At 37.6% G+C, this 20,339-nt stretch overlaps 1 protein-coding gene across 1 annotated transcript; it reads left to right on the forward strand.

The window, feature by feature from the left end:
• The first annotated feature begins 10,064 nt into the window (after positions 1 to 10,064).
• On the forward strand, positions 10,065 to 19,503 carry LOC140226857 (carboxypeptidase B-like). Its single transcript, XM_072307287.1, has 10 exons — positions 10,065 to 10,129; positions 10,856 to 10,937; positions 12,010 to 12,228; positions 12,723 to 12,824; positions 13,249 to 13,353; positions 13,763 to 13,873; positions 14,702 to 14,792; positions 17,273 to 17,466; positions 18,063 to 18,147; positions 19,325 to 19,503. The coding sequence occupies exons 1-10, from the start codon at positions 10,065 to 10,067 to the stop codon at positions 19,501 to 19,503; spliced, it is 1,233 nt and encodes a 410-aa protein (XP_072163388.1).
• Positions 19,504 to 20,339: the final 836 nt, after the last annotated feature.

Genomic DNA, 20,339 nt, shown 5'->3' on the forward strand with positions numbered 1-20,339 from the left:
TTCTACACATGACAGTGACATCACAAGCTGTATTAGTCTTCTCATCCAGCAGTGCACGAGCAGAAACTTCAAAGATTCATAACTTTTGAATGGATTGTCTGATTTTCCTCAAACTCTCACTGATGTGTTCTACTAATATTGCTGTATTCACTCAATCCACATGTCTGTCAAGTTGAACTTGTCCTTTAAATAAGTAGCCATCTTTCTTTAAAAAAGAACAAATGAGCCATTATTCTAATCCTGGCCTCTCCTGTAGACGTTCAAGAGGGCAGGAGGAGTGCGAAATAAGAACCAACAAAATGTCCCTTTTGGTGACTAGTAAATTGATATATCAACTCGTATATTTCAAGTAAAATCTCAACTTTAATCATTTTGTTTAAATCATTAAACACCTGCTGAAATACATTTGACTTCAGTGATGACGGCAAAGACAGCGGCGTCGATGACAAAATTCACATTGGAGTTTCGTCTAAATACCAAATTCAACTGAATTTAGCAATTACGACCCTGAAAGATTAACACCATTAGCTATGAGGAAAAGAAGATTTTGATTACATCTGCATTTTGCCTTCTCAACAAACTCGAATCCTTTAAAGAGAATTTAGTATGTTTTTTTTTAATAATCCTGAAGTCTTTTAAGATGTTTAGTGTGCATACAAGGTGTGTGAAACAAGCCACCGTAAGTTCTTTTCTGCTGTCTAGCAATCAGTTTTTCGTCAAAGATCAGAAACATCAACTATTATAATTTGTATTAAAGAAAATATAAAAGAAAATAACTAAGAGAAATTTGGCTTAAGTGAGAAATTGGAGGCAACTATACAGTTCTCTTGTCACCATTTCTGACGATCATAATGACAACATAATTCTATCATAATATACCACGACAAATCATTTAATGTGACTATAAAGGCATGTTTATTATAAGCAATTCCCCAATTCATGGGACATTATCTGAAATAATAATAATAATAATAATAATACATACAATTGGTTATTAGACAATGATAGTTCAGTAATAAGAGTTTGATTTCATAGATAATAATGAGGCATATAATACATTCATTCTTTGCTAAAAGTTGGTTGCTGTTAGATACTCAAATTCCAATAGCCTTTTTCAAGAGTATTTTTTGTTTAGTCAGGTTTCGTAACTTATGCTTTGAAAATATCATTAGCATTCATACTTTAATAGTCAACACTAACCAACTATATATGTGATACCTCTTTTTAATCTTTTTTTATTCCATCTGAAAGTGTAAATAAACTTTTTAAATGTAACATTGTTTACAGCAGAATTGGTTATATGATGTTTCATAAAAATTATTTGCTAATTATTATGTATATAAATATATGCATAAATATTATTTTATATAGCATGATTTACTTTCGATGAAATTATTGAGGGTCCAACATCGAAATGCTTCAAATGATTACCACTGGCTTAATACCGATATGTTGAAACCAGCTCTAAGTTATCCTTTCAAAGTCTGACACTCGTTTGCCCATGAACACTGTTACAATTAAATTCCGATGTCACTATCATTGTAACTCTGTGATTCTATTGGTTGAATGAATTCATTTTCACTACTTTCACTGTCACTATCAGTATCGGACTCCGATTCATAAGTCATGGTGCCTAACAAGATGTCCCCAAGCTGATGCGGAATCATCTCCCCATTCTGTCAGTGTCTGATATTTATTTGCGCATGAGTTCTGAACCAAATCAAATTCCAATTCCATAATGGTCATTTCCTGAGTGCGGTATATGTTGAATTAATTCATTTTTACTCATGTCACTATTGCCATACCAGTATCGGCTCCGAGTCATCAGCCACAGTGACTTCCAGGATGCATGTCCTCAAGCTGACGCGGCAGCACCTCCCTTGAGGCCCACAGAGGTCGCATTAGATCTTCATCCTTTGTCCATCCATGTCCTCCGTTTGGGTTTGTTGCTAGCTTTCATATTCTTGTTTGATAATTGCATAGGACATGCTGCTCTAAAACCTTTCAGCAGGGCGGTATCATAACCAGATCAAAGTTTTATTTTTTTTTATTTATTATTTTTTTTTTTGCCTTTATGACATTAGCCATTTCACTGCACTTGGACTGTAAAGAGTTTGGAGGGCATTCACCTTCCTAATCCTTCTGTTACCATACAAGGCACAGGTAAATCGTTCCCGTTCATCATCATCTCAGCTACATTTCAAGATTCACCAAGCTTTGGAAAATACAGCATGAAATGACTCATCAGCCTCGACATTGTTTTTACCTTCCCCTTACTTATAAGGCACTAGTGGTATAGCAGCCAGTACATGCATGGAGTCCTAGAAATTATGTACATACAAGGGCTGAATCATGAAGTGGGACAGCTGAGGTGATGGATGAACTGAAAATATTTTGCTGTGCTTTGCATGGTAACAGAAGAATTTGGAGGTAAATGCTCTGCGATTCTTGACAATACAGTCTAAGTGCGGTAAGATGATTTATGTTACAAAGGCAAAAACCTTTGATCTGGCTTCTCAGAGACGTCTCTGAACAGCATGTCCTCCGTAGCAATTATCAAACTAAGAATATGGAAGCTAGCAACGGACCAAAATGAAGATCATGGATAGGCGAAGGATGAAGATCTAATGCGACCTCTGTTGACTTCACTCAGGGGAGGTGATGCCGCATCAGCTTGTGGACGTTCTGAAAGGCATCATGGCTGATGTATCAAAGCCCGATACTGGCATAGAAGCAGTGACAAGAGCAAAAAATGATTTCATTAAACGTATACACTCAGAAAATGACAATGATGGTGACATTGGAATTCGATTCAGAGCTGAAAAGAATTTCAGACTTTGAAAGGATGGCAAAGTGATTCATTGTCATCCCACGAGTTCGACATCCACGAATTATAGAGTAAACGAGTCGTACAGCCCATGACTCTCTGTACAATTGTATGCATTGTTTTTGTCACTTAAGAAAGTGAGATTTTTGTTTGTATATTGTGGAAAAACGAATAAATATGAACTTGAACTTGAACTGGAACTTGAACTTGAACTTCGACAGCAGGCAAATAAGGCCCATGAGTCCGACAGTATACAAACAAGGCCCGCGAGTTTGACACTAGGCAAACAAGGTCCACGAGTTTGACACATTTCTAAGCAACAAGCCACCCCCCCCCCCCCCAAAAAAAAAGAAAAAAGAAGAAAAAAAAAACCCTCACAAGTTAAAAACGATCCACGAGTTCGATATTACATCGCAGAGCCGTAAATGTGTTTTTCTCGTGGGTCTTGTTTATTACGTGTCAAACTCGTGGGCCTGGCTTGCCTGGTGTCAGACTCAAGGGTGTCGAACTCATGGGCTGTGGGACTCACAGGCTGTATAACTCGCTGTCACCATGGCTGATCTAACAAAAGTGTTGACTTTGAATTAAATGTCTACAGAAGATGCCTGAATTAAGATAATGCCTTATTTGTTTTGTTTTTTGTTAAACATGTTTATATATCTAATATCCAGACTAGATTTAATTTTATTTAATGATATTACCACAAATAATGGATATTAAGATGTTTTAGCGTGAGAACTTGCAAAAAACTGCGTAGACTTTTAAGTTTGTCAACCTCATGTATGCCAACTTTATTGTCGATGACCTGCAAGTCCATATTCCCAAATTTTCGAAATAAAATGAAAATGATGTTAATAATCATTACCATCGAGAAATTGTACATCATGATTGAATCGTGACTCGAACTCGGGTCCTCCGATCGGGAGTCGAATGTTTTACCCACTATGCCACAGAACCGCCAAGGACCCACAAGTTAGCATTCCCAAGTTAAAAAAAAAAAAAAAAACAAACATTAAAGTAATTTAGGCCTCTAAAAGTCCATTGTCTCTATTATGTATCATGTATAGTGTCATTTCGGTGACAAGTTCAATGTAGATGCAATTTCTGAGGAAAATAGAGGAAATATCATGTCAAAATATTATCCATGCCTGATACAGCATTTAGAGATGTGCCAGTGAGTGCAGCGTATAATTGAGATAAGTGTTTTAATTTTGAAACTATTTATAAGCCTTTATCTAAAGGGGAAATCCAGTCCAAATGAAAGTTAGTCCTATAAGAAAAAGTAAAATATTACGAGTTCAATGGTAAAATTGTGATCGAAATCGCATGAAAAATATGAGAGTTATATGACATTTTGAAGTTTCGCTATTTTTTGAGGAAATAGTTCTTGAACGGTCAATATGAATATGCAAATGACAAAGTGAGCATGTCATCCCCTTACATCTTGCCATATAGTTTGTACATAAGATTTTGACATTTCCAGATTTTCATTCAAACGCAATTATGCTAGGGGCTCAAATCATGATATATCTAACATCACCATTACCAAGTTATGCAACCAGGAATAACATCATTTGTCAGACTTCAATGACTGAAACATTAAATTTTCTTTATTTTTTGTACAAGATCAATGGAAAATTGTGAGGTTATGACATGGTCAGGTTACTCATTTGCATATTCTTATCCACTGTACAAGAAATGTTTTGCAGAAATTAGCAAAAAATGGTAACTTCCTTATTTTTCATCAGATTACAGTCAAATTCTTACCGTTGAACTCGTAAGATTTTACTCTTTTTTATTAGACTAACTTATCTTTAGACTGGATTTCCCCTTTAAGCAGGATTTGAGTTTATTGCAAAGAAATAAAATGCCAGTAGAATTGAAAATTCATTATCTTGATATCCTTTACTGTAAATTTATCGCTAAAATCAATCAATTGAAAAGGAGATTTGTAAACGAATATCTGCTATGTCGTATTTCTAGTCTTTGACGTCGTCTTCATCTTCGATGTCGTGACCAACGTCATCATCAAATAGAACCATAGTCATCTTTGATTTCTCATTTTAAGGCAACTTTTATTCAATCAGGTGATTGCTGATTGCAAAAATTGATTAAAATTGTGAATTTACATGATAAAAAGATTCGTTGTAACTCATTTTGATACTGGACATAAAAAAAAAGGCATTTTTGAGGCTGATTTCCAGACACCGCGCATGCGCACTCAAATGACTACAGAAGAAGATCGGATTACAATTAGGCCAAAATCTTTTGTTTTCGTAAAAAAGGATATTCATTTAATATCCAGACCAAATTTCAAGTCATTTAACATATTTTTCACAAACATATACAAACTTAAAGGGTGAAACTTGAAAAATTGCACAAATTTTGTAAAATTTTGTTGAATTTTGTCGACATCGTTGCCCATTTCGTTGTCGATGACGACAAACTGAGGGCTTATATTGCCAAACTTCGCTTTGCATCATATTTCCCATCTTCTGTGGAATCTAGAAATACCAAAATCTTTGGTTATCGATGAAAAATAAAGGCATGGGGACCACTTTATTAGGTTAATACCCAAATGCTATTCCCCCGTATTCTCGAAAAGGTCGTTCCGGAAGTGACGTCACAAAACGTCACGGGGCGGGTCTTGGGACCCAACTTTTTTTTTGTTAACATCACTTTTCTGACTCTCCAGACCAAGGGTTACATGGAAACAACAATGAATGTTAGGTGCAGAGGGGGTGCACGTTGACCCCCACTAGCCCATGGCCTAAGACATTTAGATGTAATTATGTGCGTATGCTTAAAATCTGTCTAGAATCCTACCACATGGCTTCAATACTTGTAATGAATTGGCTTTGTAGCATCATTTCTATGTAACGACAAATTCATTATGACTCACTTTATTAAGTTATGTAGTCTATATTATGTTCTTGACATGAAAGCAGAATGTGTGGAAACTAATCTGGCATTTGAGCGACACACACACACACACACACACACACACACACAAATGCATATCATGCAATCATTCGGTGATTTGAAATAATTTCATGTACATCGACTTCGATGTATATTTCCAAGCTATTTTTTGTGGGTGTTTCTTTCGTCATAATGTTTCCTATATTTTTCACTTTTTTTGAAGAAATGCTGAATTTAAAGCACATGCATCTAAAGTGTAAAATTGATAACATAAATGAATTGATTATCAGAGTTCCAACATTCTATGCGTTACTTCCTTCTAGAAGCCCGCCCTTCAAGCCATTCAGATAAAAAAGTCGAAATTGATATCTATAATTTAGATTTTGGTTCTTCATAAAGCACATACAATATTGAGTTCAAGGTGATATCGCTTCGTGCGTGAAAATCAAATGTATAACTGCAACGTACACCTAGATAGAGGACAATAATTTATGTTAATATAACACGATTGGAGATAAGAAAAAAAAAACGGGTGTAGCAGCCTTCTTAATTAGACAGGAGACTAGCTTTCTTGCGCCTCAACATGCATTTCTAAACCTTTTATGAAGAGGGAGAAACTATATCACTAAAAGCCAACGTTAAAGTTTACAATCCAGCGATATTCACGCTAATCTGCTAATGCTTGCCCTGTATCAGTGTCACTATCACAAACAGAACAAAATCTATTTGTCTTATATACATAATGCGTGTAGATATCGCAAAGCACTTTCTCTTATACGTGTAATTTGCAAGTCGGTAAGTCATTCCTCATGATATACGATGTCATAAATTTGTAAATAAAATTCGTAAAGACAGTCTGTTTCATTTGTTTACATCGTAATCCAACACTGTACTGTTATTCAAAAATTCACTGTGCTAATGCTACGTCTACACCGTATTCCCAGCTGCCACGGGATCCCCGTTTGCCCCCAAACTTGGGCGCCATGGGCGGGAGAGATATCCCCCCCCCCCTCCGTAATCTACTATTATTCGTTCTAGTCCCCACTCAAGTGAACATTTTGGTTATCAGACACAATTCTCACGGCGTCTGGCCAGGCTAGACTACACGTCCATCTCGTCGTGTCCCCCTACGGACAGCCTCCAGTTTCTGTAAAGGCCTACTACAGATTTCGAGCTTTCACGTTTTGCTGCATTCATCCCGTTTTGTTACTGCCTGCTAGGTTTGTCATCATCACCGTGAATGCCGTGGCACTTTTTTTTTGACAGTTTAAAAATCTGACACGGCATCCACGGCAGTCACGGCCTGTCACATTAGTCCACCCCGTTCCCCCGCGTTGTCTCACTTCCATCCCGTTTCGTCCACGGTGGCCTGAAACGGGACTTCCCGTGGCCGCCGGGAACATGGTGTAAACGTAGCATAATGCTACTTTTTTTTTTACATGGTTAACATTAATCACGCACATTTTCAAGAGTGCAAACTCTTTTGTTTGTCAACTTGTATTATGGCTTATTCAAGATCATTGTTCAATGCAAAATTTGTATTTATGAACTGGTGAAGCTGAATACTAATTTTTTAAAAATAGTTGAAACTAATTTGCTTAGCAGCATTGATAATTCACAATGTTGATAGCATTTTTGGATTCTTCATGCTTGTCTCTTTTTCTATTTTCTCTCTTTTACTATTGGTGTAAAGCAATGTTTATATCTTTTAATAGCCGAAATTACATCATATTCCATTTCAAAATGATTATAGATAAACGTCTTAGATTTCGGTGTTCAAATAATATAGTAGATGCAGACTTAATGGTAACTCAAACTATAACTGAATCCATTTGTTTGATTGTTGTTGTTTTGTTTTGATTGTTGTTGTTTACCCAATGTGCTGAAATATTTTTTTTTTTAGATTCAATACTTAAGCAATACTGCAATCATTATTGTGTCATCAGCTTTTCATCTTTGATTACTGTTTCTGTTTTTGATTTTAATGGTGTTTGAACTTTGAAAATATGATCTGAATGCACATCAAATTAAGTACATTAAAAAGACCGCACTATTAAAAAAAAATAGACCGCAGTATCAAGCCCTTTTCTTCTTTAGTTGATTTGTTGATAGAGGTTTTGCAAGTCTTTCTGTCTGAATTAATGTCTGAATGCAGCCTTTCTTTGTGTTCCTCCTCGCTTGATACACATTCAAACACACATTATACATTAGAGAGTTGCGAATTCACGTATTGGTTCCAATATAACGAAGAATCAAGAAATAAACCAGTAATGCATTATTTCGCCAATATATAAGAAAGAATGAGTTTATTGAGCAACTCAAATTTTCGGTGGCCTCCACCTTCTTCAGGAGTCTCGACGGGGAAGGTGAAGGTGGAAGCCACCGAAAATTTGAGCTGCTCAATATGAACTCATTCTTTCTTATATATTGGCGAAATAATGCATTACTGGTTTATTTCTTGATTCTTCGTTATATATATATATATATATATATATATATATATATATATATATATACATATGTGTGTGTATGTGTGTGAGTGACAGAGAGATAGAGAAAGAGAAAGAGAGCAGCCTATGTTTTCGTAGAGACAAGACTGGCGGTCAGGATGCATAAAGATAGTGTTAAAAAATGGATTCCCATTGAATGCAATACCTGTAAGGGCATACATATAAATATATAGAGTCAACAAAACTTGACCAGGAGACGTGAGCTGCAATGTTGAGTTGCAATATTGTTGACAATATTCAAGTGCATTTCACCATCCCGTGATGTTAAAGTTAAGTCCATTGCTGTCATTACACACACACACACACACACACACACACACACACACACATATGTGTATATATATATATATATATATATATATATATATATATGTATATATCCATATCAACCACTAGAGCTTATCAGTGACGTCAGTGTTGATAATATAATCAACTGTACCAAACCTGCAAATGAGATTGCAGTTTGATATCTATTGTAATCCTCTAAGCCATTCATAAGACAAGGACTATCTCGTTTTCGACACGTGTCCGCTATTAGCTGTTTCAACATCTCGCCGCTTTTTTTTTCACATGACCGTAACTCATCAGCGTCTTTTACAAAAGATATCCATGTGAATAACACATTCAATATGATCTTGAATTTATGAATTTAATTCCCATTCTACGTTGTTGGTTTTTTTTTTATCTACGCCTTTAACGGAGCTTTGTTTAATTATTCGATTTTAACATAGGGCAACATTTTAACATACAAACGACAGTGTGAAAAAGAAGAATTGAATAAAATATAGAATCAAAAGTGAAGGAGGGCACTAAGGGTCGTGGCACCTGCAAATACAGCGCCTTTCGGCGATGCAATCGATTTATGTTCACACGAAAAACGGCAACATTTTTTGAAGGGAGCACTTGTTCCTGAAGGTATCGATAAAATTTGGATATCGGTGAAACCAACGTGGTTAATTTACTAGCTCATTTTCTTCTCTCCTATTCGGACAACTTTTCTGATAAGTTTATTTATCAGTGGAGCAATAGTACAACGAATTATGCAGCAGATTTCTTTCTTTTTTTTTCCAAATAATGTCATGCTTTCTCTGGACAAGAAAAAAAAATGATATACAGGTCCTTAAAACAGAAAAAAAAAATGGCACACAGAATCATGTTTTGTAAGAAAAAAGAACGGAACCATGACAAACGGCCAACTTCTGTTACAAAGGCTCTTGCTACGGAATGACGGGCTACCAAATGCTGAATACATCAAGAGTCATAAAGTGGCCTCTTTTAGTTTGTTGGCCAAAACACACACACACACGCACACACACACACACACACACACACACACACACACACACACAAGAGATGCATGTGCTTTCTCTCGTTCTATAAGCACAGTCATGACAGTGTGCACGGAATTTTCTTTTTTCTTATGTCTTCACAAAAAGATACAAACTAATTAATGATCAAATCAATGTTTCTATGTTTTGTTTTGTTTTAGTTTTTATGTCTAGAAAGAAGATATTCTTGATTGGAGACCCACAGAGACACAGAATGGAGAGATTAAATGTTTACTTTCCGCTCCATAAGAGGGATAATCAAGTTTTTTCGTTTTTCCAGCTGTCTCTTCCCGTAATAAAGACGGGGTTTAGTTTCTTGTTATCTATTCTTATGGTCAGTTTCAAAGATAAGGAGGAGTGTCTCATAACCACGTAATAATTCTTTGGACCACTTGGAAGAGGTCTATTCCGTAGGTATAAATTAGTTGCGACATGCAGAAATGACTATTACGCCGAAGTGATCTCCAATCAGCAGCCATGTTTAGGTTTCTCGTTCTGGCATCAATCCTGGCCGCGGCTCTTGCCGCTAGGTCCTACAATGGGTACGTGTTGATACATTGTATTTGTCATTCTCTTTCAAGTAAGATAAAAAACAGTGGATGTTCTTCTTTTTTTTTCTCGAACATGTAAATTTCATGGGATCAGTGCCTCTATATCAAGAATTAAGACACCAGGTTCCTATCTTTTACCGCATTCTATTCCCAACTGCATTAACATAAATGTCCTTATTTCAGAAAGTGCATGAACAAAAATGCCACTGCCATATCTTTAGACACTTTCTAAGAATTACATCCAAAAAGAAGAAACTTCACACTATCACAGCATTCGACCAGCCATAAGAATAGGCGTGAATTTGCATTTGATTTTGTATCACAGGCAGCCCATATCAAATTTCACGGGAAATTTGACAATCAATCTCCACCATATTTTTGTGAAAGTTCTATAAGTTTTCCTTACATGCAAAGGATTTTCAAAGACTTGGTGCATTATAGCTTCCGAGGTTGATTTGATCTTAGAGTCATTTTCACACACCCTTACTGTGTCTCCTGTAGCGTCCAGGCAAAGAACAAAAGTGCCTTTGTTCGTGATCTTTCTTTTGCATGCACTTGCTAGACAGCTCCCGAAAAAAAAAAAAAAAAAACAGTTGCCATGTATCATTTCAAATTGCAGTTGAGAACCCCATCTATAGTAAAAAGATGAAAAGATAAAGAAGCTGGAAATGAAAAACAAAAGTATATGTTATGTTACCAGTCCTTCTTCTTTTGTAGATACCAAGTGCTCCGTGCCATTCCAAGAAGTGGAAGTGATCTGACTGAACTGTCTGTTATCGAAGAGAAAATCAGAGAAGTTGTGAGTTAAATGTCGTTTAGTCCAACTCTTACTTCGTTAAGCATTGTTAAGCAACTCATTTCGTACAGACAGATATCGGGGAATGAACGTGAATGGTATACTTGATAACGGAACGTGCTACTAGCTCTTATTAATTTACTTATTCATTCATTAATACATTGCTGTTTTCTCCATTGTATTGTCCTTCATGGCTTGCCTATTCAGTTACACAAAGCTGCGTTCCAAACATGCCAAAGGCGCACTATCAAGAAAATACATGGAAAATGATGCCCTCGAGTTACACAGTTATATTCAACTGTAGAGTGCGTAAAAAAATAAATAAACAGGTATGACGCAGATGAAAAGTCAGAATATCATCACAACGAAGCAGGAAGAAATGTATGTAAATATCTGCATACACCTAACATAGGCAGAAGAGAAACAAAAAAAAGATAAAAAAGATAAGCCCATCTGCACTCATTAAAGTACACACAAACGTGCGCATTTTGATATAAAATAGTGTCTTTTATAGCTTGTTTACTAGTAAATGTATCATGAAGATGAGAACTAGAAGGATAAGGAGAGAAACGAAAAATAGGGGGACTATGAAGAGAGGAAGACGAAGAAAATATGATAGACAAAATACGGGTGCACGTCACGAGACCGACACCCACGAGTCATACATCCTACGAGTTATACAGCCCACAAGTCAAACAGCCCATGAGTTCGACACTAAGCAAAAAAGTCCACGAGACAGACACATTCCACCCCGTGTTGTATCTGTCGAACTCGTTGGCTATTTTTTACCTAGTGTCGGTCTCATGGGCTTTATTTGCCTATGCAAGTGTCGAACTCGTGGGCTGTATGACTCGTGGGCTGTATAACTCATGGGTGTCGGTCTTCTGGGATGATCCCAAAAATACAACCACCATGATAAGTTTACGATCCTTTACTCATGCCATGATGTTCAAAAAGAAATGCTTCGTAGATTTTGTATGCATGTTGCTAACTGTTTGCAATATCACATGGACAGCACCAAATTAGCTTTTGTGTTTGGACATCAGTAACAATTGTCTTTCCTTTGATGCCAAAGGTCGACTTCTGGAAGTCTCCCCGAAGCATCGACCACCCCGTCGACATCATGGTAAGCCCTGCTTACAGGGACTTCGTCATCCGCACCATTGAAGGCCGCGGATTTGAAGTCCAGACCTTCATTGAGGACGTCGAGAAACTGGCCCTGGACCAGAGGAAGAGGGCTCCCGTGTCCGTCAGTGACGGCTTCGACTACGAGGTCTACCACACTCTTGACGAGGTATGTTCTAAAGTTCAGTTCAGTTCAGTTCAGTTCAGTTTTTATTTCTGCATTTCAAAATCAACACGAATCCTGGAATACGAAGTAAATATTTCTCAGTTTTCTTTCTCTTGAGTATACGTATTCAGAGGCTGAAAGATAAGCATATTTTTTCAAGTATAGGTTGATCCTTACTGCATGAGCGAAACAACTTGCACGGTTTGGATTCAAACAGATATCTATATGCCTGTTTGACTGAACTAATTTCTTCAACATTTTGTTGCAAACAGGGCACTATACAAACATGATACAATGTTTTGTGCCATTGAATTAACAACGAAAGAATTAATGGCACAAAACATAGTGTTGTGGTTGCAACAAAATATGAAGGAAATGTGTTGAGTCAAATATTGTTTGGGCTGACAACATATGTGTTCATGATTGCTATCAAACTAGTTATATTCTCACGAAAATGAAGAACGATTCTAACCCTGAGTGCTTCTGATTCATTAAAGATCAATGACTGGATTGATACCTTCGCTGCTTCCAATCCGAGTCTGGTTTCGGTTGAAAAGCTGGCTACATCCTACGAAGGGCGCAGCGTCAGGGCTCTTAAGGTAAGTTTTGCATGCATCAGGGAAGATGGGTGTGAATAGAAAGAAAAATATCGTAGTGAACGAATCTAAGTTTGATTGATTGATATTTCACTTTATTTCATCTTATCTCAGTCTCATTAAAATGTATCGTTACTGTAAGTTTACAATGTTGTTTACGATGTTAAATCCACATTCTGTTTTGCTTACATGATTTATGTCACTAAAGAAAGTGAGGTGTATATTTTTTTCTTGTCGAAAAACGGAAATAAATTCTAATTTGAATTTTGAATTTGAAATTTAATATAGAGTTGATGTGCATACTACGCAATATTTTGAAGTATGAGATTTCATAAGCAGTGACGCTTTGGGGGAATTGTGTACCCATAATATTGAGACTTATTCGCGATCCACTAATAATCTATTCTGACATGAATATCGTCCGCAGGTTGGCGCTCCACGAATCATCTCCAAGCCGATCGTCTGGCTAGAGGGTGGTATTCACGCCCGTGAGTGGGTTTCCCCTGCAGCCATGATGTACATGACAAAAATGGTAATCATTTTTCGTTCACCACAATTGTCTCTGCAGTAAATATTTGTTCTTTGTTAATTCACACGAATTTCATCTTCTTGATATTTTGCTTTTCTTCTGTAATCTCGTTTGTAGTACGAAAACATCCAATTCGCTATTTAGAAAGAGTAAATCTTGCCGTATGATACCAATGTGTTAGAGGAAACTGCAATTAGTGAATCATGCCAATGAAAAACCGACAAGATCGAGATTCATGAAAATTCAAAGTAATCCCATAAAAACCAGCCCGCGGATTGGGATGTCAATTATACATTGACATTATTATGCTGGCATGAAATTACGCCTTGTGATTAGAAAACTATAAGACTCTATATCATAGCAGTACGTAGTGACATTAACATACTTACAAACTAATTATTTACACCTTCAGCTTGTGGATAACTACGGTGCTGATTCTGACGTCACCTCTATGCTGGATAGCTTCGACTTCTACATGATCATCAATTACAACCCAGATGGATACGAGTACACGTGGACCGGAGTAAGTAAAATGTTGCCATAATACATGGTGATTTCTCAACCCAGGATGAATATAAACTGTATACACACATAGTTACGACTTCTCAAAAGTAATGTTTTCATTAACAATTGTCATGATTGATATAAAAAAAAATCCTACTTATCTACCGGCGAGTAAAAATTCCTACTTATCTACAGGCGAGTGGCGGGAAATCTTGCTACAAGCAATGACAACCAAAGTGTGAAAGATAATGAGCCATGCACGCATCACAAAACAAGAGGGAGATTATTTCCACCAAAAATCGCGGATCATTGTGATGTGCTACCTAGCAATAGGTAAATCTTGAGGAATCTCGCTGGAGATTAAGATACATAAGGTATAAGAATATCAGAAGCAAAATGCCAGGGATATATTCAGAAAATTTTAATTGATATTTATCTCAGTGGAAGTTACTTCTGATAGATTCCTCCTGCATTGTTTACGTCTGACATTTTCAGACATTTTATGTTATCCCAATTTCGCGATGAATAATATGAATCTTGGAATATAAGTTAATTTGCTTTACAGCGACGAAACCGAGAAATGGGAGAAAATTAATGCAAAGTATAATTATTTTCGTTTGGGGAGATCTTATTATTGTTTAATTTGTTAAAAAAAAGAAGATGATAATGATAATAACTGTAGGTTTGACAGATTATAGTCGAGATCTTGCATTCTAACTTCCATGAAAGGAAGATCGTCCTTAAATCGAAAATGAAAGCTACCAAGAGCTTTGATTCCAATGAAAAAGAAGAAAAATCGGAGTGCATGTGCTATAATAATGTCATTGATTTTGTTACCTCTTCCAAGGACCGAATGTGGCGTAAGACTCGCAGCAATAATGTGGGACGTTTGTGTGACGGAGTAGACCCCAACAGGAACTGGGATTTTCAGTGGGGAAGTGAGTATATTACACAGCATTCAGACCAAAGGCGTTTTCCCAGAAAACTTTGCACCTATTGCAATGACCGCATACCGTGTGCTAGACCTAGACCATGGAGGTACCTCCATAGACTGTGCTTTGCATCCTGAGACAACCAAGGGCGCCGGAAGCGGGGGGGGGGGGGGCAGTTCCCCCCCCCCCCAAAAAAAAAAAAAAAAATGTTGGGGGGGGGGGGCAAAACGAGTTTTTGCCCCCCTGCCCCCTGCCATAACAAATAATTAATCAATTATTTAAAGACCATGATGAACAATAAAGGCATTTTTGTCAATTTCATAACTGAAAATGCGAAATTTTCGCCTCTAACGGGGCGAAAATTATAATCCATTAACAATACACATTATCTATACACTAATGTTAACTTATGAGTAAATTTACATGGTAGCCTCGCGTCCTCGAGTATGCCCGCTGAAACATACCTTTAGTAAACCTTACATTTTTCCTTTTCTTCTCTGCTTTGTAGCTGTTTAAGAATATCTTCTATTGCTCGAACAACTTTTAATGAATACATTTCAGACGAATGTAAAGTGAAAGTGGCTCGCTCGCTCTGCCCGTACTTATATAGTAAAATGAATAGTTTTCATAAGTTATGATCATTGTCCACCGCAGTGATTTCTTTTACTATGTTGCACTCCCTAAGAAATTGATTTAAAATGCTCTGTAAACGCGACATTTATACTCTGTTTTTACAAAAAGTCCCTACCGTGGGAGGGGGGTATCCCCCTCCCACACCTTCCTCCGCTCGGTCACTTCGCTCCCTCGCCGAAGATCTCACACAGTCAAATAATGTACCCCCCGTATGTTAAGATCATATAAGCCCTTCCAGCTGATTATTTAATATGTTAATTCCCTAAAAATTTGCTTTTAAATGCTCTATAAACGCGACTTTTGTACTCTGTTTTTACAAAATGTCCCTACCGCGGAAAGGGGTACCCCCTACCCCCCACACCCCCCCCCCCCCCTTGCTCGGTCGCTTCGCTCCCTCGCCGAGGATCTCACACCTTCACATCACATCAATATACCCCCTTATGTAATAATCATAGTCCTTCGTATTTATTTTTTTTTTCACTATGTTTAATTCCGTAGAAATTTCCTTTTAAATGTTCAACAAACGCGACTTTTGTATTCTGTTTTACAAAGGTCCCTATCGTGGGAGGGGAGGGGGTAATCCCCTTCCACACCTCCACCCCCCCCCCCCCCCCGGACCTTGGTCGCTTCGCTCCGTCGCCGAGGATCTCACATCGTCACATAAATGTGCCCCCGTCGAAATTTTGCCCCCCCCCCGAAAAAAAAACCCACAAAGCAAAACAAAACAAAACAAAACAAAAAAAATCCATGAAGTGCTTGTACACAACGTCAATGCGACTCGCTTAGCGCACTCCATTTGCTGGCTGCTTGAATAGTCGCAGCCGCGAGGCTGGCCTAGCTGCTTGGCAAGACACATACAGTAACTATACTGTGTCCACACGTAGCCTTTCATACCAGCCTGCTTATCACACGACTGTAATTTCAGCAGTATTATAACTTGACCTCGTATCATCATTAACCGTCATATCTTTTTTTTAGGATGGAGTTTCTCGTTATACAAAATGGCAAAAGTATTTAAAAGAGTTTGAGTATGTTGCGGACAGTGAGTGTTAATTTGTGATTCAGATTTGTTTTTCTGATTTCAGATTGTGCAAGCAGCGCGAACGCCGCAAAACTCGCGAAGAGTGGCAGTGAGTTGTTTTATGTTGAACGATGACAATTCGTCATCTAGACCAACGGTTCCCGAAGACCGATTTGATGCAAATTTACGTAAGTGTTGGGAAATAAACTATTAAGTATTTCCTGCGAATTTTTGGTGCATTTCAGTATCATGAAATTTGAGAATTACACTTTGGTACACCCAGTACATTCGCGCCGATTTACGTACGCACAGGGCGCTGTAAAAATATGCAATACACTTGTGACGTTATCAATGGGGCAGTATACTAGTACTAGTAATTCCGGCGCGAATTTAGGCACTGTAATAGATGGGTGCTCAGAATGATGTTTAGCATTCTCTTATATGTTTATTTTCTTCGCCGCAAAAGCACCCCGCAAAACTACTATATTTACGTTTAAATGTTCTCAGCTTACAGTACACAAATACAGAGGAAGGCCTATTTTGCCGATATCAAGATTCTCAATAAAGTTCTAATGTAATCATAACCGTGTAGAAACACAATGATCATAAACAAAAATGACAATTGTGAACTTCCCTTATTCCATATCAGAAGAGAGGGAAAATATCAGGAAATTTCGTTCACTCTCTGTTGAAAACACAACAAACAGCAACTGACTGTCCTTTCGGAACTTCAGTTGGACTTATTATTACACGATGTGCATGTGGGTGTCACTGCTTGGAGCGTAAGAGCGTTGCGTGTTTGATATTCTACTTTTTGTGTATTCGCCAATAGACGCTGGCACCAACCCTTGCGCTGATGACTACCAGGGTCCGAACGCCCACTCCGAGATTGAGGTTCTCCAAGTCACCAACTATATCCTGGGACTCAATGACGTCAGAGTTTTCGTCGATTTCCACGCCTACAGCCAGATGTGGTTGACTCCATGGGGCTACACGTATCGTCTGCCCAGTGACTACACGGAACAGGTACGAGTGCTCGCTGCTGATATCAAAAGCAATGCATGGAGACGATTAAGAGCAGTAGAAAATATTTGCTTTCTTTTAACCGGAAAGGGCCTTGGCTACGATTCGTATCCAGGGTCTAGAAGAGAGAAGTCCATCTATCACATAAGACTAGATTATTGTTATAATCCACGATTCCCTGTCACCCACGTATCTAATCGCATGATTTGGTTTACAAGATGAGTAAGAAAATCATCTTTTTTATATATACATTATAACGCTTCTGTGCAAGATGGTATGTATGCAAATGTGTATCTTGGCTGTTGAATTTGATCGTCAATATTTTTCCTTGCTATGCATACAAATTAAAATTTTTAAAGTCATTGGAAAAGACATCATTGTAAGATACACTTTGAGTACCAAAATCTGAAAGATCAAAATAGATGGCTGCCGACAACGTCATGAAACACTGCGAAATTTACTTAGGTTAAACACCTTGGTTGTCACCAAACAAATTATAACAGGCCCTACCGTTGAAAAATAGCCCTGTGGACTTTTTAAAAAACTTTTCTATTCTCTTTGTCTTTTAATTTTTTTCCTCCTTCTTGCTTTCCCTATAGTATAACGTTGCTCGTGACGCAGTAAACGCACTATCTGCAGTCTACGGAACTAGCTATGAATACGGCAGCATCGCAAATACCATCTGTAAGTTATCACCGTCTCAATTCCACTATATCCGTCTATCGTCATACTTCACTATCATGAGTATGATTAATACCTCTTTTCTCTTTTTTTTTTTTTTTGGGGGGGGGGAGGGGCCGTCGCTGGTTTGTTTGTTGTTGTTGTTTTTTTCAATTAAATTAGATCATACTTTATATTTCCATTATTATTTCCATCATTTGTTCGTCTGTTAGCAAAATGACTCACAGATTTATAAACGGATTTGGATGAAATTTTCAAGAATTAATGTACAGAATGATAACACAAGTGACAGATGATTAATTATTAATGATAATCGAGATCATCGTCTGGATGCAGGGTTGCTGTGTGTTTTTTTAAGGGCATTCCAGACGATTTTCATAATTTCACATCCTGTAGTACATAAATCAACAGCTCAATTTATAGATTTGTTGAATTTATTGTGGTCCTTGAGCAGAGAAATCAATACTCAAAAAGCCCAAAACAAATTACACTGAACAAAGATGTCGCAGGAGCCTCACATATTTCAGAAAAAAAAATAATGATGTAGCAATGTGATTTCATTACTATACCGCGTGCTTAACAAGTTCACCTGTGTAGAATTTATGCATGCTTGCTTTTGTTCTGCTTCCTTGAGCCCCTACTCATGCATTCTCGTAGTGAGGCGGCCATGTCATCATCCTTGATCATTGTAATTTGTTATAGATTTTGGATGTACTCCTATTCCTCATCCCAATCACTACAAATTCTGAAAGTCCGTACTCAGTAAAACTAGTTTATAGTTGTATGTGCAAACGTCGGAAATCATCCGGAGGTCCCCTTTAAGGATTCTTTATCTGTGGTAGGGTCGATTATGAATGCAAGATGGCGCGCTTGCTTTTGCAACCCTCAGAACCATTGCTTTGGTCGGCAGTAAAGGAACAGTATGTTTTGATGGTAAAGGAATCTAGTAATGTAAATGCTGTGAATGTACAGGGATATAATGTCGGGCGAAAAAAAAAAAAACCAACCAAACAAAATAGGTAAGAATGAGCGGCTTGGCGGATGTCTACGCTTTTTGACTAGAGTTCTTTTCAAACTGTCTTTGTCATCATCATCATAATTATCATTATAATGTCCTTCTTCATGTTCTTTGAGTTTGGAGTAATTTGTTACTTTTCTGATTCTTTGAATTTATCGTTAGACCCTGCCTCCGGCTCCAGCGTAGACTGGGCCTACGGTGTGGCGGGAATCAAATATTCCTACGCCGTAGAACTCCGTGACACGGGAGCGTACGGATTTCTGCTGCCGGCGGACCAGATCGTGCCAACTGCAATCGAGACCTTTGAAGCTGTGAAGGTCATCGTCAATGCCGCAATGTAACGCTAAACTCTATGACCATGTTATCCCAGATGGCAGAGGATTATGACATGAAGCATATGTCAGATTAAAAGCCAATGATAGTACATCAACACACGTTAGTACATCATCAGTGGATTGCTATCATTATTATAGCCATAACTCGAATATTATACATTAGAGGAGAGCTACAAGCTGCTAGGTCAACGAGCTTTAACGCGGTACACTAATACTCAGCAACGAAACGCCATGGATTCCTATCGCTAAGATTTGGCAAAAATAGTACCTATCATTCTTTTTGTCAAGACAAGGGAGAATAAACAGACGATGCTTATTACTTACGCCAGTCACCCATTCTGAGAAAACAAAATAAAACAAATCAGAACAGCAAAATGCTTTCGATGACTTTCCTGTCTCATTAATATACGATAACTTTACCGTTCATTTTGAGTTCAATTTATAGTTTGGTGTTACTGTTGGCCAATTAACTTTCCCCTTTCCACACTTGTTTTTAATAAGATACACATGAATTATACGAAAGTGTAGATTAAAATACACATACATCAATCACCCACCCACGCAATTACATATACACATGAAAAAGCATAAGCATAGGCACACTCGGACCATTTCCACAAAGTCATGATGTGAGAATTAAAGCTTGATTATGACACTAAAAGCCAGTCTTTGACTATGTCTGTGCAGTACGAGGAGAAGAAACGTGTGAGTGACTTGATTGCGGTATATACATGATTCTTTACTTTCTTGAATACTTTTCCTTCTAATTTACTTCTTGAATTTCAAATCTTTTCCCGTTTTCTTCTTCTTTTCTTTGTTTTCTCTCCCCCCCCCCCCATCTC

The sequence above is a fragment of the Diadema setosum genome, chromosome 4 (assembly GCF_964275005.1).
Source record: "Diadema setosum chromosome 4, eeDiaSeto1, whole genome shotgun sequence".
Taxonomy (NCBI): Eukaryota; Metazoa; Echinodermata; class Echinoidea; order Diadematoida; family Diadematidae; genus Diadema; species Diadema setosum.

Coding starts and splice junctions, on each gene's coding strand:
- LOC140226857 (XM_072307287.1), top strand. CDS start 10,065: ATGTTTAGGTTTCTCGTTCTGGCATCAATCCTGGCCGCGGCTCTTGCC. Junction 13,354..13,762: donor TGATGTACATGACAAAAATG/GTAATCATTTTT, acceptor TTACACCTTCAG/CTTGTGGATAACTACGGTGC. Junction 13,874..14,701: donor ACGAGTACACGTGGACCGGA/GTAAGTAAAATG, acceptor ACCTCTTCCAAG/GACCGAATGTGGCGTAAGAC.